The following is a 14,659-nucleotide window of genomic DNA, read 5'->3' as shown; positions in this document are numbered from 1 at the left end:
ACTAACTCTTGCATCTCATGCAGTAGCACAATTGAGATAGAAGCCAATATAACATATTAGCATTTCAATGGAGACTATGATCATATCATAAGCTATCTTCCATAAATGAATCATGTATAGGAAATTATGACAATGCTGAATCAAAACATGAATATGTACTTCAGCTCCTTTAAGCACCATGTCCAAAATTATTTCTTAGTTAATGTGATTCTACTAAAATAGTAGCTAGAGGACAAAATTTATGACAACTTTATATTGAGACCATGAACTTAAATACAGGACATTATCATTTTGCATCCAAAACCATATAATATGGAACCCGAAAACCATACTATACTAGGTGCAACGACAACCAAATCCCGCAATTAATATTCCTCGGAAGCGAGGTCATACCAATCACTATGATCAGGCGAGAATTATTCTCATTATTAATGCTATCATGGTAACTCTTACCAAACAAAAATAATTTGTCGCTTTTCCTTTAGCCTCTAAGTAATAATGACATAGCTCCAAAGGGAGGTTAACATTACACTTAGTCTAATGTACACCATTGCCTAGAATCAATGTGAGTCACCAAGTAACTCCACGGAAACGTGGTCGTTCTCAATGTAAAACACACTTCATCTATCATTAAGAAGTTTAATCTGTAGTACCATGAATTAAACACCCTCCGAAGGGAGTAAGGCATATACGCCAAGGCGAGGTGCCTAATCACACTACTATAAACCAGCAATGGAGGCTGTGAGACTCAACCCTTGAATCTCTCTCCCACTAGAAATTTTAAAACAAGTGGATTGTCTTGAAAACATTGTGACCTAATCACAATTTTAACCCTACACATAAAATGTGTTTAATTGTTAAATTCAATGTGATGTAACTATGTCACATCACAAAAGCGTAACGAACATTCGCGCAATCACAAAGAAGTTTAACCTTGTAATCCATGAAGTAAATACCCTCCGCATGGAATGCAAGACTCGAAGTCAAGACAAGGTATCTATTCACATTACAATAAACTTAACAAAAGGACTATTTCAGCACTCCCACTCGTTATTTGGGTTTTTCTTAAATAATTGTGATCCCATCACAACTAATAACCTTGCATTTGATAAAGACTCTAATCTTATTAGAATCACTAACTAAAATGGAAGTCCTAAACTATTTAGGATTTCTTAAACACTAATGAATCAAAAATTAGTTATATAGAACTCTATCCTTAATTTACTAGATAGAGTATTCTAATCTAATTAGAAACTATATAACTTTAATTAGAATTTTAATCTCATTAAAAACCTCTAATTAAAATAAATTAAGGACTTTCAATCATTAAATGATTTAGTACTAAGAGTTCTAGTTAACTAACAACTTTGATCTCATTAGGTCTATTAGTTAGAACCATGTGTAATCTAATCACACATAACCTTGCTCTTAAAAAACTTGAAAACACTTAGAAAAAATTATGATTTTCTTTCTTTCGATCGATCGAATGTGCCTCTCGAACGATCGAAAAAATTAAAAAATTCGAACTTGACCACCTGACTTGTTTGATCAATACATGATTGCCTCTCGATCGATCGAAAAACAAATTCGATCGATCGAATATCAATAAAAAATCAATCTAATTAAAAGGTCTGATCACTATTTCACTCGATCGATCGAAAGTGATTTTCGATCGATCGAAACTCGTGAAACTCAAATTTCTAGAAATTTTCTATGGCAGTTTTCTAGGGTTTTTCTTGAACAAACAACTAATCGTTTTTGACATTTTCATTGTTCTCTTCCAAAAACACTTTTTTGATTTTATCAATGAAGATTTTCAGATCAAACATTAGGGTTTTCAACATCAAGATCAAGAACCATAATAATGCTAGAAACATTGAAAACACAATCCTAATCTCATTAGGAATAAATTTCATAATTCTAGCATTAACTTACTGTTTGATCATAAAATAATATAATGCAAGGCAAGCATAAATATGAGAAATCCTTTATTAAACAATGAAAGATGACACCTTCATAAAAAGGATATAATTTGGGCAACTTCATCCTATACAAACGTTTTGCATATAAACCCATATATATAATATACAGATTTAATAGAATCCTTGTTGAATAAGAATTCCATGATCACAACACCAGTACACGTTTATTTTAAAGCTTTAACAAACATATAAACTAAAGCATGTTTACGGCAGATTGAATATGCCATATTCCACATGGGTCCACAATATACATATACGAATCCATCTAATATCTATGCACAATTGCCAACTTTATCCAGCCTGTGCAAAACAAAATTTCACACCTTGGATATGATGCAATTGTCTTATTATCATTATCCTTAATAAATGTTAACATGTCAATAGCATCAACAATAGTTATGGAATCAAATGCAACAACTATACGAAATTGCCTACTATATCCAAGAGAAGCAAAACGTCCAACCGGTGCAAGACCGTAATGCTCACACTCTTGACCGATATATCAGTTCCATTTAAAACTAATACCATGAATCATGTCAATGGTTTCCAAATCAACAATCAACAATCAATATATCATATATATATTAATCATGGCATTTGGTTTTAACAAACAGTGGTTCTGAAACAAAAATATGTAGAAACTTTAATGCAGAAAATAAAAACACCAAGAAAACGATTTTTCTTTAATTCTAAAATTCAATCACATGTTATACAAGCATGATATTGAAGACCGCTCTGATACCATTTGTTGGAAAAATCTGGTTTTTTATCTCATACAAAACACACGCAGCGGAAGCAACAAAAACAAAAAACGGATCTACTTCAATCATGAAAGATAAACATGTAACCATGAATTTTAGAATCAAAGAATAGAAAGCGTACCTTGATGCAGTGAATTTCAAAACCTTGACTTGAGAATACCTTTAATCTTCATCTCAATTCCACATGGTGCCCAAGATGTGTGGTCTCTCAATCAGTCCTTTTGTACATAGACTCTCAAAGAAAAATCCTTCTTCTTCTCCTTGTGGAGAAAAACTGATTTCTTTTTCTTTTCATCTTACGTACGTTTTAAATCTATTCTCATAGTTTCTTTATTTAATAACACTTATTAAATAATGACTGATTTTTAATTGGGTTAGCCTTTTGGGCCTACCCAATTGGGCTTTAGTTTGTGGCTTGAGATGGGACCAAAGGGACCAATAAGACACTAGGTTCAATGGGCCTTGGGTTTTTCCGTCAACTCTTGACAAGTCCAAAGTTACCATTAATTATATTCAATACCACTATAAGAATATAATTGCACTCTAGACCTTATTAATAAATTATATCCCAAGACTTTATTATACATTCAACCCCTTCATTAAAACATTCGTAGTAATACAAAGTCATTAATATTGACTGCCACTTTGAAGATTACTACATCTTAATCCTTGAGTACCCGGTTTAATCCTTTATGTTATTCATTATATATTTATGAAATTCAATTCCACAAATATATACTTTAGTAACTCTTTACTAAAATGGTTGGGCCCAACACTCTGAATAACCAAACCCATTAAACTTATCTCAAAGGAATATTTTATAACTCTGTTAAGAGATTATGAATTCCATCTTGAGAATATATGTTCCATCAACACTAAATGCGGTTACCCAACATACTGAGGTTTTGACCATAACTTATAGATCTCACTCCTGATATGTCAAAACAACTTACATCTCATGATCATGTCCACTATTCTCTCAGGATTTAGAGTTGATGTAAATAGAAGTCGTGAGATTTATTATTCAATTGACAGTCATTAGGAGAACAATAAATCTCACAGCGGTCCAGTTCAATATGTCTTAACTCTTAAAACATATCAACATACCAACTAGAAGTCTTCACTTCCATGATTAAGACAAATCATCTTAGTTGATATGTTATAGTCTTCACAGATGAAATACCCAATTTCATCACCGACTACGAACTAAAATTCTGAGTTTACAAAGAACTTGTGATTTATATCTTTCTGTGACTTTTCACATAAATCACATACTATGCATCTCATGGACTAAGATAATGTCCCATTTGTTCATAAATAGTCTCAAATAATTAAACAACTTAATTATTCATGACATGCAAATAAATTGGATTTTAGGGCACAAACCCTAACACCTGTTTCGGTTTATCCAGTGGAAACGAATATTTTAGTACGGCTTATTTCGGCGTACCGTTTCAAGGTGTTTCGGGGTTCCTAATAAATATATATATATATATATATTCTTATACAACATAAAATTATCAATTTAAGGAAGTAAATAACTAAATATTAAACAATACAAACTATTTTAGTCTTAAATCCTAACATTAAAAAATGTATTACTTTTTTAAGTTAAATAATAATACAAGTTAATGAAATAAATATTAAAAATGCTTAATTAACTGAGTTTATTTTTTTTTAATATCAAAATAAAGTTAAACAACTAAATATTAACTTGCTTAAACCCATAAATTTTTATTCTTTCTTTTTTCTTTCTTATTTATTTATTTATTTTTCCCCTTAATTACCCACTACATTAATTATTGAGTTTGTGTGAAACATTAGCTATCTACCACGTGGGCAAAGTGCAATACACATCCCAATAAAATAATTAAACAAATAGATAAAATCTCTTGATCTATCAGATGGTAGAATAAAAAAGAAATAAATTTTTTTAAATATCTCCCCCATTTATTACCCTACCTATCCCTACAACTCATTCTACACACTTCTGCTTCCCTCTCTTAACTCTTTCAAGTTCAAAATCCTCTTGAAGAAGAAGAACAATTCCTTCTGCTTATTGCCTTGTTCTTGATTCCAAAAGCAGATAAGTATGTATTTAATTTGTTTTCTCTTTCATTCTCTTTGTCTCACACACAAGCACTCTCTCATATCACCCCCATACCTCAAAACCTCCCTCTTTCTCTCTTTCTATTCTATTCGGGCCCATAACTCATACCGGCTGAATCTTGTATTTCAGCCAAAATTGATCGAAACGTCCTAACACTCACCGAAACAGACCAAAATTTAATCTAAGGTGGAACAAGGGGGATTACCATTCCGGTTTATATGCCAGTATGAGATTTTCCAGCCATTCCGGCTAGAGCGAAATGGATTTAATAACATTGGTTTTTGGAATGGGATGGTGGTCCCCACTTGATGAGTCAGTGCATGATTCATTCACCCCTCAAGTGAAGTGAGTGCGACCACTCTCTCTACACTAGTACGTATTTTAATGTTTGATTGTACTGTACAATATTGCAAGTGCAAAGGTATACGATACTTGTAAGATTTCCTTGTAAGATTTTGGAAATCTATTTGGTTAGGTACATGATAGATTGTGAATTTGTTATGATAAGAGGATCTTTTGGTGGGCCATTCGGGTGTAATCAATCAAGAGGGGGCGTTGATTGTAAATGAATCAAGTTGCTTATGAGGAGCTTGAACTCCAGTAAAAAAAAAAAATTTGTTTATGTTTGTTTGTTTGTTTAAAAAATAAGTTAAATTCAAGTCTAAGTTTAAACTCGACAATTAAATGAACTAGACCTAAAATTAATGGATAATTATTGGGTACTCTCGGATTACCATAAATGTATACTTCCTCCTATCACATAACTGTGGGTCTTACTAATTAAATTTATAGTGGGCCTTATAATTTATGTGAGAGGGGGGAGTACGTATTTGAAAGCTTGAAAATGTGTTGAAAACACAAGAGCTGTTTAGACCCCTAAATTAAAATTATGGCTCGATTGATTTTACACTAACTTAATACTAAGTGCGAAATAGTGTAAATGCAAGCGGATAAACAAACAAGCTACCCTAATCCATAAAGTTAACAACACAACAGTAAAATGGAATGTAAAAGAGTAGGGAAGAGAGATGCAAACATAAGATAACACACTGATGTGTTATCGAAGAGGAAACCAAAGAACTCGACGAAAAACCTCTCCACCGCCCTCCAAGCGGTAAATCGATCCACTAGACAATCAGTTGAGATACATGAGTTATCAAGAGACCCTCCAAGCCTAATCTACCCGATATACCTAAGCCCTCTAAGCTCCTACTCCAACAAGGCTTCTCGGAACCGTGTCTTGTCTAACTTTTCGGATCTCGCAATACGCCCAATTGCGTCCACCAAGCCTCACCGGCTTCTTTTGGCAAATCCCTAAAGCTCCCAAGCTCCAAAACACTCTCTACACTCTGAATAGGTGTGGGTTGTGTTTGGGTACAAATCTCCTCTTAAGGTATGACAATGGGAGAGGGAAGGAGAAAAAACTACAATGATTTCTCACTAAGGGTGAGTAGCTCTCTCTCTAAAAGATGGGTGTGTGTGTTTTAGAAAACCTATCTAGGGTTTTTCTCTTTGAATGGCCTCTTTTACGTTTGTGGGTAATGAGGGTATATATAATATGAGTGAAGGGTAAGAAAGTCACACTTAAAAATCCTCCAATCAGAATGTTTCGCAACTACCTCGTGGGAAGACCTTACCCGCGAGACACTCGCGAACACGACAGCCTGGCACAACTCTTCAGCTTCTAGTCATGTGCTTCTCACATGGCTCTTTCACGGGTTAATTTCTTGCAAACTTCTTGCAAAATCCACTGATCTTCATTTAAGCTTGAGTCTTCACCAACTTAATACTAAACCCAATACAATAAAATCCCACAAATTACAAGGAACAAAGTTAAAGCAATTACAACACATTTTGTCATGGAATAAAGCCAACATAAAAACATAGCTATAAATCACAACTTTACAATATTTATGATGCTCCCGGAGTATTCAATAATTTTCCAAAATTAATAATACATTTGTGAACAAACATTTGAACATTAAAGTAGATTCAAATTTATGTTGTATTATCATTATGTGTCTATATATAAACTTGTCCAAAAATATAATTATATAGTCTTGAAGCTGGACTGTTTAAGTTGATGGGTAATGAAATATAGAGTAGGATGCAATCTACACACTTAAAATTACACATTTTTGCTTCAAATTTTGGATTCATAATTTGCAATTTTGAGTTGAGGTAGCAATTAATGAACACATCATCACAACATATAGACGGAATGACTTAAATCAAAATGATATGTAACATTAGGGTCCAAATTTTAAATGGTGTCATATCTCATTAATACATATTAATTAATTTAGCACTTATATTTTTTTATAGATATAATAAAATTTAAATCTCTTTTTGGTATAGACATGATTTAAACTCAAAATCTTTTAATTAATAAAAAAAAAAAAATCCATATTTGACATTCAACCACATTTTTTTATTTCATTAGCATTCATTTATAGGAAATAAAAACTTAATAGATATAGTTAATCAGTACATATGCCAAAACAATTTTGTTAGTTTTTTTTTTTATATTTTTAAATTACTAGTTTTTAAGTTTATTATTACACGCCTCATTAAAAAAAAATGGATACTTCACATGTAAAAGTTAAAAAAAATACACCCCGTACGAAGCACATAGTTCAATAAGAGGTAGAAAGGTGTATAAGAAAAAAAGATCTTTGTAATATGATTTGGTGGGACGCGTCATTGATTTTGATGTTGGAGTTGAAAGATTCCCTCTACACACCTTTCATTGCCACCATACATCATCAAACATTTGAACATTAAAGTCGATTTAAATTTATAATATAATTTGTAATACAATCAAAGTGAGGCTTTCTTCCTTTTTTCTCCATACAGTTTGGAGTCTAAAGAAACTTTGCCTGCCTAGCCTCTACTTCGTTGTCCAAAACAATTGATTGAATGAAATAATTATGCCTATCCTTCATAATACTGAATAGAAACCATCAGTCTCAAAAATACTTTATACTCTACTAATTGTGATATGCCATGTGTATTTTATTTATTTTACTTATATTTTAAATTTTAGTTATTTTATAGGTGAAAGTTCAAAATGCGTATAAAGCACCTTTGAATGTTTAGGCCCCAAAATACAAAATATCAATTTAAGCTTATTATCAAACAATTAATGTGTGGAACATGAACATAAACTAAACACATAAATGATAAACAATCTAAGCCAATCATAATCACATCCACAGCAGAAAATAAAAGGCAAAGATAAAGGAAGAGAAATGCAAACACACGGACAACACGCGATGTGTTATCGAAGAGGAAACCGAAGCCCTCGGCGTAAAACCTCTCCGTCGCCCTCCAAGCGGTCAATAATCCACTAGAAAATGTAGTTGGGATACATGAACAGTAATAGACCCTCCAAGCCTAATCTACCCAGGTACCTAAGCCCTCCAAGCTTCTTGCTCCAACGAGGTTGCGCTGAACCTTTTTCTTTTCTAGCTTACCGGATTCTGCTATAGCCCATAGTATCAACCAATAACTATTGGTCCCTTCCAAACTGCTTCCCTCAGCACCAAAAGAACCTTCTCACAAACGTAGGTGTGGTGAGATAAAGATTTGGTCAATGACCTCTCAAGGGTATGACAATGGAGAGGAAGAAAGTAGAGGAATTTGTAGAGTCTCTAAGGTAAAGATTGGGGATGAGGCAATCTTGTTTTCTTTAGGGTTTCTCTCACAAAATTCTCTCTAAAAACTCTCTCAATTTAGTGGGTATAAGGGTCTATATATAGTGGTGTGTGTTTGGAATACGAAGAGACAGTTTTTGCCAAACAGGGCTGATTGGCGGCTTGACCTCGCGGCTTGTCTAAGTCGCGAGTTCAAGTCGTGACGTAACGGCCTGGCCAGCCTGGGACTTTTGTCCTGTAGTGTGACAGCTGGCTTGACCCTTCAGCTCCCCATGTGTGCATCTCACGTGCCTGCAGTTGGCAGCTTGCCAGTCGCGAGTCAGCCGCGAATCCTAGCCGCGAAACTCTGCTTTCTTGCACATACTTGAGCTTTTCTTCACATCTTCTCACATACTACCCTTACAATAATCCCACCTAAATACAGGGTTACTAAGTGCTTAAATTACAAGCAAATTGGCACAGAATAAAGCTAACAAGATGGTTGATAAATTTCAACCTTACAATAGGTAAAATAAAATGAATACATCATAACAAATTATGATTAGTGAAGTATAAAATGGAATAGAAATAGTGTTTTTGTATTCCATAGCACCACCATAGGTAATAAAGACAAACACAAATTATCTTTCAATTCCTACCATTTATTTATAAGAAAGGAAAATGATCCATGATCACAAAAGCCAAAACATACAAGCTAATTAGCTACCATTTATTTGAAAGTGCTTAGCAATATATATATATATATATGGGAGAGACTTCTGTCTAGTGACCAGTTCCACTGGACACGCTAGGATGCGGATACATGTCCAAAATTGGACACGTGTTCACATCTCAGCCTGTCCAATAAAACTGGTCACTGGACACAAGTCCTACCCTATATATATTACATAAAAGCAACTATTCCTATGAAGATTATATTTGGAATGGAGAGAAATGAGGGAGAGAAGAAAGGGAGGGGAAGAGTGCTGACATATACTAATATTTTAAAACAATTTGACTGGCACAAGGTTCAAAGTTGTTTTCTTACTGGTAGTAAGGCTAAGACCAGCTTCCTCTTCCATGTTGATATCTTCCTCTTTCATCCCATCAGGTAATTTCCAATTGAAACAATATAAAAGATTTGCAAGTGCAAGCTCAATTGTTGTTGTTGCCATATATATCCCAGGACAACCTCTTCGACCTGATCCAAAAGTCAATAACTCAAAATTTTGACCTTTATAATCAATGGAGTTATCCATGAACCTTTCTGGGATGAATTCTTCTGGGTTCTCCCAATATTTAGGATCTCGTCCTATTGCCCAGGCATTAACTTGTACTAACATTTTTGGGTAAATGTCATAACCATTGATCTTAAAGTGTGACATGGTTTCTCTTGGAACAAGTAGAGTTGCTGGAGGATGCAATCTAAAAGTTTCTTTAACTATCATCTTTAGATAATGAAGGTGGTCAGTGTCACTTTCAGTGACTTTCCCTTTATTTCCAATGAAATTTCTAACTTCATCTTGTGCTTTTTTCATCAATCTGGGGTTCTTAGCAAGCTCTGCCATCGCCCATATCATGGTAATTGCACCAGTGTCAACTCCACCAAAAAATATATCCTGATAAAAAAATATAGTAACAAGTAAGTAGATGAACATGGCTAATTTGATAAGGTAAGTAAAGTTTAAAAAAAAAAAAAAAAAAAAAAAAAAAAAAAAAAAAAAAAAAAAAAAAAAAAAAAGGGATTAGTAAAAGATTGGCAGCTTACAAAGATGATTGCCTTAATGTTATGTTTTGTGAACAAAGTAGCATCACCAGACTTAGCTTGCTCCCTTTCAATTCTTAATAGCACATCGATAATGTCTTCATGCTCTGGTTTTGTCTGCTCAGGATCAAGATGGAGATCAATGACCTGTTGGAATAAAGTATCCAACTCATGAAAAACCCTTTCAAGCCTTTTAAATCTACCAGAGAAAGTGTCTATAATCCATCCCACGAAGGGAAAGAATTCAGATGCATTGTAGCTTCCTATCATGGACGCTACCTCATCAAGCATTGCTTGAAACCTTTCATTGTCTAAGCCACTCCCGTAGAAACTCTTACCAAAACCAATCCTAAAAGTTATACTTGCAATGAGGGCAAACAGCTTCTCAGAAATATCAATAGGGGTTGCAGAAGATGCATAGTGAGATATAGAATCCATAAGCAAAGCAACTTCTTCTTCCCTAATGAATTGATAGGATTGCACCCTCTTCACGCTAAAAAGCTCAAGAACACATATTTTCCTTATTTCTCTCCAGTAATCACCATAAGGTGAAAGAGCTATGTCCCTATAATTGTAGGAAAAAACTTTAGAGCAAGCCAAGGGAGGTCTACTACAACAGGCAAAATCATGAACTTTTAAGATTTCTCTTGCTGCCTCAGCAGAAGATATTATAACAGTTCTTATGCCACTGAGTTGAAGGAGCATCACAGAGCCATATTTCTTGGAGAGTTGCCACATAGATTGGTGAGGCAACACACCAAGTTGGTGCAAGTTACCAATAATAGGGAGCTTAGGAGGGCTTGGTGGAAGGTTCTTTGAACTCCGCTTATCCATCTTTTTTTTCATGAGTAACAAAAGAGGGAGAACAAGGAGAAGAGGAAGCCATAAAGGTATGGTATCAAGAGCCATTGAAGCTATATCTTTTATGTCGAGTTAGTAAGTATCCTCTAAAATTGTTCGCCTATAAATAGCCCAAGATACCATATTGAATAAAAAAAAATCTGTATGTAAGTTTTTTGTCCCCATTAGGTGGTATGATAAACTTAAAAAGGAAAAATATTGCTTCACACTATTTCACACTATTGTCTGATAAAATTGCATACGTATGTTTGTAATCCCTATGAAAGTTTGGCAAATATCCATCATTATTGCATGCGAGACGACACATGTTATTGCATGTGAGACAACACCTATTAAGTATCCTCTAAAATTGTTCACTGATAAATAGCCTGAGATACCAAATTGAACCAAAAAAAAAAATCTACATGTTTTTTGTCCCCATTAGGCGGTATGATATACTTAAAAAGGAAAAATATTGCTTCACACTATTTCTTACACTTTGGTATACTACATCACATTTGCATGCGCGATGTACACAATTTTTTCAATTTTTACACTCTAGCTAGTATGTACTACGTTCACATTTGCATGAGTTTAATATGATTACATTTTTTTTTTTTTTTGATATCTCCATTTAAAATGGAGAAATATAATGGTATGTACAGCAGATATACATACAAAATGAATGTGATATATACTAAGTTCTCAAATTATTTGGTCAATGTTTTTGTCTTATCGAATATAATTGCATACATATGTTTCTAATCCCTATGAAAGTTTGGTAAATATCTATCATTATTGCACTGCTATAATATATGTATGTTTCTAATCCCTATGAAATTTTGGCAATCCCTATGAAAGTTTGGCAAATATCTGTCATTATTGCACCGCTATAATATATGTATGTTTCTAATCCCTATGAAAGTTTGGCAAACCAAATAAGATAAGCCCACACCACTATACTTCTTTTAACATCCCACCTATGCTTTCAAAATTCCACTCTTATCATCTTTTTTCTAGAATGTGGTGGAGTGAGCAAAGAAGACCAGCAAGTGAATTTTAAGCTTAACGTTAATTCTAGAGTCCAAAAACTGACCTCAAAAATCAAATTATACTTATCAATAGCTTTCACAAACATGTTACTAGTCCCATTTCCCATGCCCCACACTTGTCTGTGTGTATATATATATACATATTTGGCAATCATTAACATAACAAGGGACACAATATATTCTTGAAATCGAGGCTCTTCGACAATAATTTAACCATGTTTCATATTGTTTTAGATAATGACATTGGAGTGTACAATTCTATCACATCTTCATTCCAAAGGATGAGCTAGGCATGCAATAACAGCCAAACACATGTAAAGTTTTCATCTTATTAAGAGTAAATAATTGCAATCATCTATATATATCTAAAAGTTGAAGAGTAGCATTTATTGTTGCTACACTCCAGTTGAGCCACATCAGCGTCCACATCATTATCATTTTTCTTTCCAATCTTCCTATAATTTTTTTTAACATTTACTCATTTTTTTTTAATATTTATACTTTCTATAACCTTTCTCTATTCCATACCTTTTTATCTCCCCACTACCCTCTACCTTAATATAACTCTTCATCTTTCCCTTCATCTTCCTTTTTTTTGTCCTTTCTTATTCATGCACTCTTACTATAAATTTGTCATTCTCTCTTCCATTCTTTACATACTTTTCCCTCACAAAAAGAGTTTCTCTCTCTCTCTCTCTCTCTCTCTCTCTCTCTCTCTCAATTTTTTGGTGAATTTTTTTTATTTTTCTTGCATCTCTGCTTTAGGTTGATAATTGTTGTGTTCTTTAGAACTTTATATTGAGCTGATGCAATTTAGTTTTGTGATTTTTTTTTTCTCTCTTTAAATTTTAATTTTATTACATGTTTTTCTTCTTTAAATTCATAGTTTGGGTTGTTTTGAATTCACCTATTTAGTTGTTCTATATATGTTATTTTTGTACAACATGACATTTGTTCTATGAAATTCCTTTAGACTTGATACGTTATCTTTTCATTTGATTTTTTTTTTCTCTCCTCATGTGTAGTGATTGACTTCTAACAAAAACTATTCTATTTATACATTTATAAATCTATTTCTTCCTAATTCCAACCGTTTAAATTTTGTATGGGCCATGGATTCTATTGAGAAATTAATATGAAAAACAAAATAAAAGTAAAATAAATTCTACAATAATTTGCTTTATAGGGATTGACTCCTCTAAGTTATACATTGTTCCTTAAAAGTAGTGTGAGAGAAACTAATGTTTGGTCTATCTATGTAACTAATGTTTCTAATCTTTTGAAAGTTTGTGGAGCATATACCCTACTAATTAGGCCATCTAAATCATTTGAATTAAAAATCAACTGTAACATAAGGAACAAAGGGGTCATAATGCATTCATGCTCTCCTTATATCGTGATAAATCTGAGTAGTGGAATAGTATTATTGTTTAATTTACCACTATTACATATTTTTTCCTTAAAGCTACATACCATCGATCGTTACACCAAATGGATATTTCAAAGTTCATTTACATGATTACTTTGCTGTGTGGTGAGTTGAAATATTGTTGGGTAATGATAACGTTAGATTGAATGTGTAGCCTCTTAACTTGCAAAGGGTAAGTACTGATTTATCCTAAGTTTTTGTTATTGGAATTCTTTAGAGCTATCAATAGCATTTAAATTCAGTCAATATCAATAGCACTGCTACATTTGACCATTTAAATTCAGTCATATCCTCCATATCATTAAATTATTAATAAATTTTCTCTTTTTTTTTTTAATTTTTTTAAAAATTAAACATATAATGTTTTAATTAGAAACAAATAAATAAAAATTTCCTTATAAAATCGTACTCATTTTTTTTAACATTTACACTTTCTTCAACATTTCTCATTCCTTTCACATTTTTATCTCCCCACTACCGCCTACCTTAATATCACTCTTCATCTTTCCATTTATCTTCATTGATTTTGTTTCTTCTTATTCTTATCCTCTTATTATAAATTTTTCATTATCTTTTCTATTCTATATTTCTATGCATAATTTTCGCTCACAAAAAATGCTATTTCTCTCTCTCAATTTTTTGGTGGATTTTTTTATTTTTCTTGCATCTTTGCTTTAGGTTATTAATCTTTTGTATTTTTAAGAACTCTACTTTGATTTTATGGAATTTAGTTTTGTGTTTTAAGTTTTTTTTCTTTTTTGTTCTCTTTGATTGTTAAATGTTATCCTATTGCATTATAAAAAACATAATATTATTCTAATACATAGCATAATTTGGATAATTTTACCATATAATAATTTTACATAAGTTACATACACAAAAGTAAAACAATAATATATATATATATATATTTATGAGATAACTCTAAAAAAATTATCACGCGTAACGCGCGGGTGTGCGACTAGTTAACATAACAAGGGACACAATATATTCTTGAAATCAAGGCTCTTCAACAATAATTTAACCATGTTTCATATTGTTTTAGATAATGACATTGGAGTGTACAATTCTATCATGTCTTCATT

The 14,659-nt window shown here is 32.7% G+C and overlaps 1 protein-coding gene across 1 annotated transcript; it reads right to left on the bottom strand.

Moving 5' to 3' along the window:
* Positions 1 to 9,197: 9,197 nt before the first annotated feature.
* Positions 9,198 to 11,175, bottom strand: LOC112036665 (cytochrome P450 71B34). The gene is made up of 2 exons (XM_024069500.2): positions 10,257 to 11,175; positions 9,198 to 10,107 (listed from the first exon to the last, which is right to left on the bottom strand). The coding sequence occupies exons 1-2, from the start codon at positions 11,160 to 11,162 to the stop codon at positions 9,493 to 9,495; spliced, it is 1,521 nt and encodes a 506-aa protein (XP_023925268.1). The 5' UTR covers positions 11,163 to 11,175; the 3' UTR covers positions 9,198 to 9,492.
* Between the last annotated feature and the right edge of the window lie 3,484 nt (positions 11,176 to 14,659).

Source organism: Quercus suber, unplaced genomic scaffold (genome assembly GCF_002906115.3).
Source record: "Quercus suber isolate HL8 unplaced genomic scaffold, Cork oak 2.0 scaffold_410, whole genome shotgun sequence".
In the NCBI taxonomy this organism is placed as follows: domain Eukaryota; kingdom Viridiplantae; phylum Streptophyta; class Magnoliopsida; order Fagales; family Fagaceae; genus Quercus; species Quercus suber.
The sequence above is the reverse complement of the archived record's forward strand: the minus strand, read 5'-3'. Positions and strand labels throughout refer to the sequence as shown.

Bases quoted from the DNA above. Each gene is read 5' to 3' on its own strand.
- LOC112036665 (XM_024069500.2), bottom strand. From the start codon at position 11,162: ATGGCTCTTGATACCATACCTTTATGGCTTCCTCTTCTCCTTGTTCTC. The intron at 10,108-10,256 runs GTAAGCTGCCAA...TTTTTTTATCAG, and splicing joins ACATTAAGGCAATCATCTTT to GATATATTTTTTGGTGGAGT.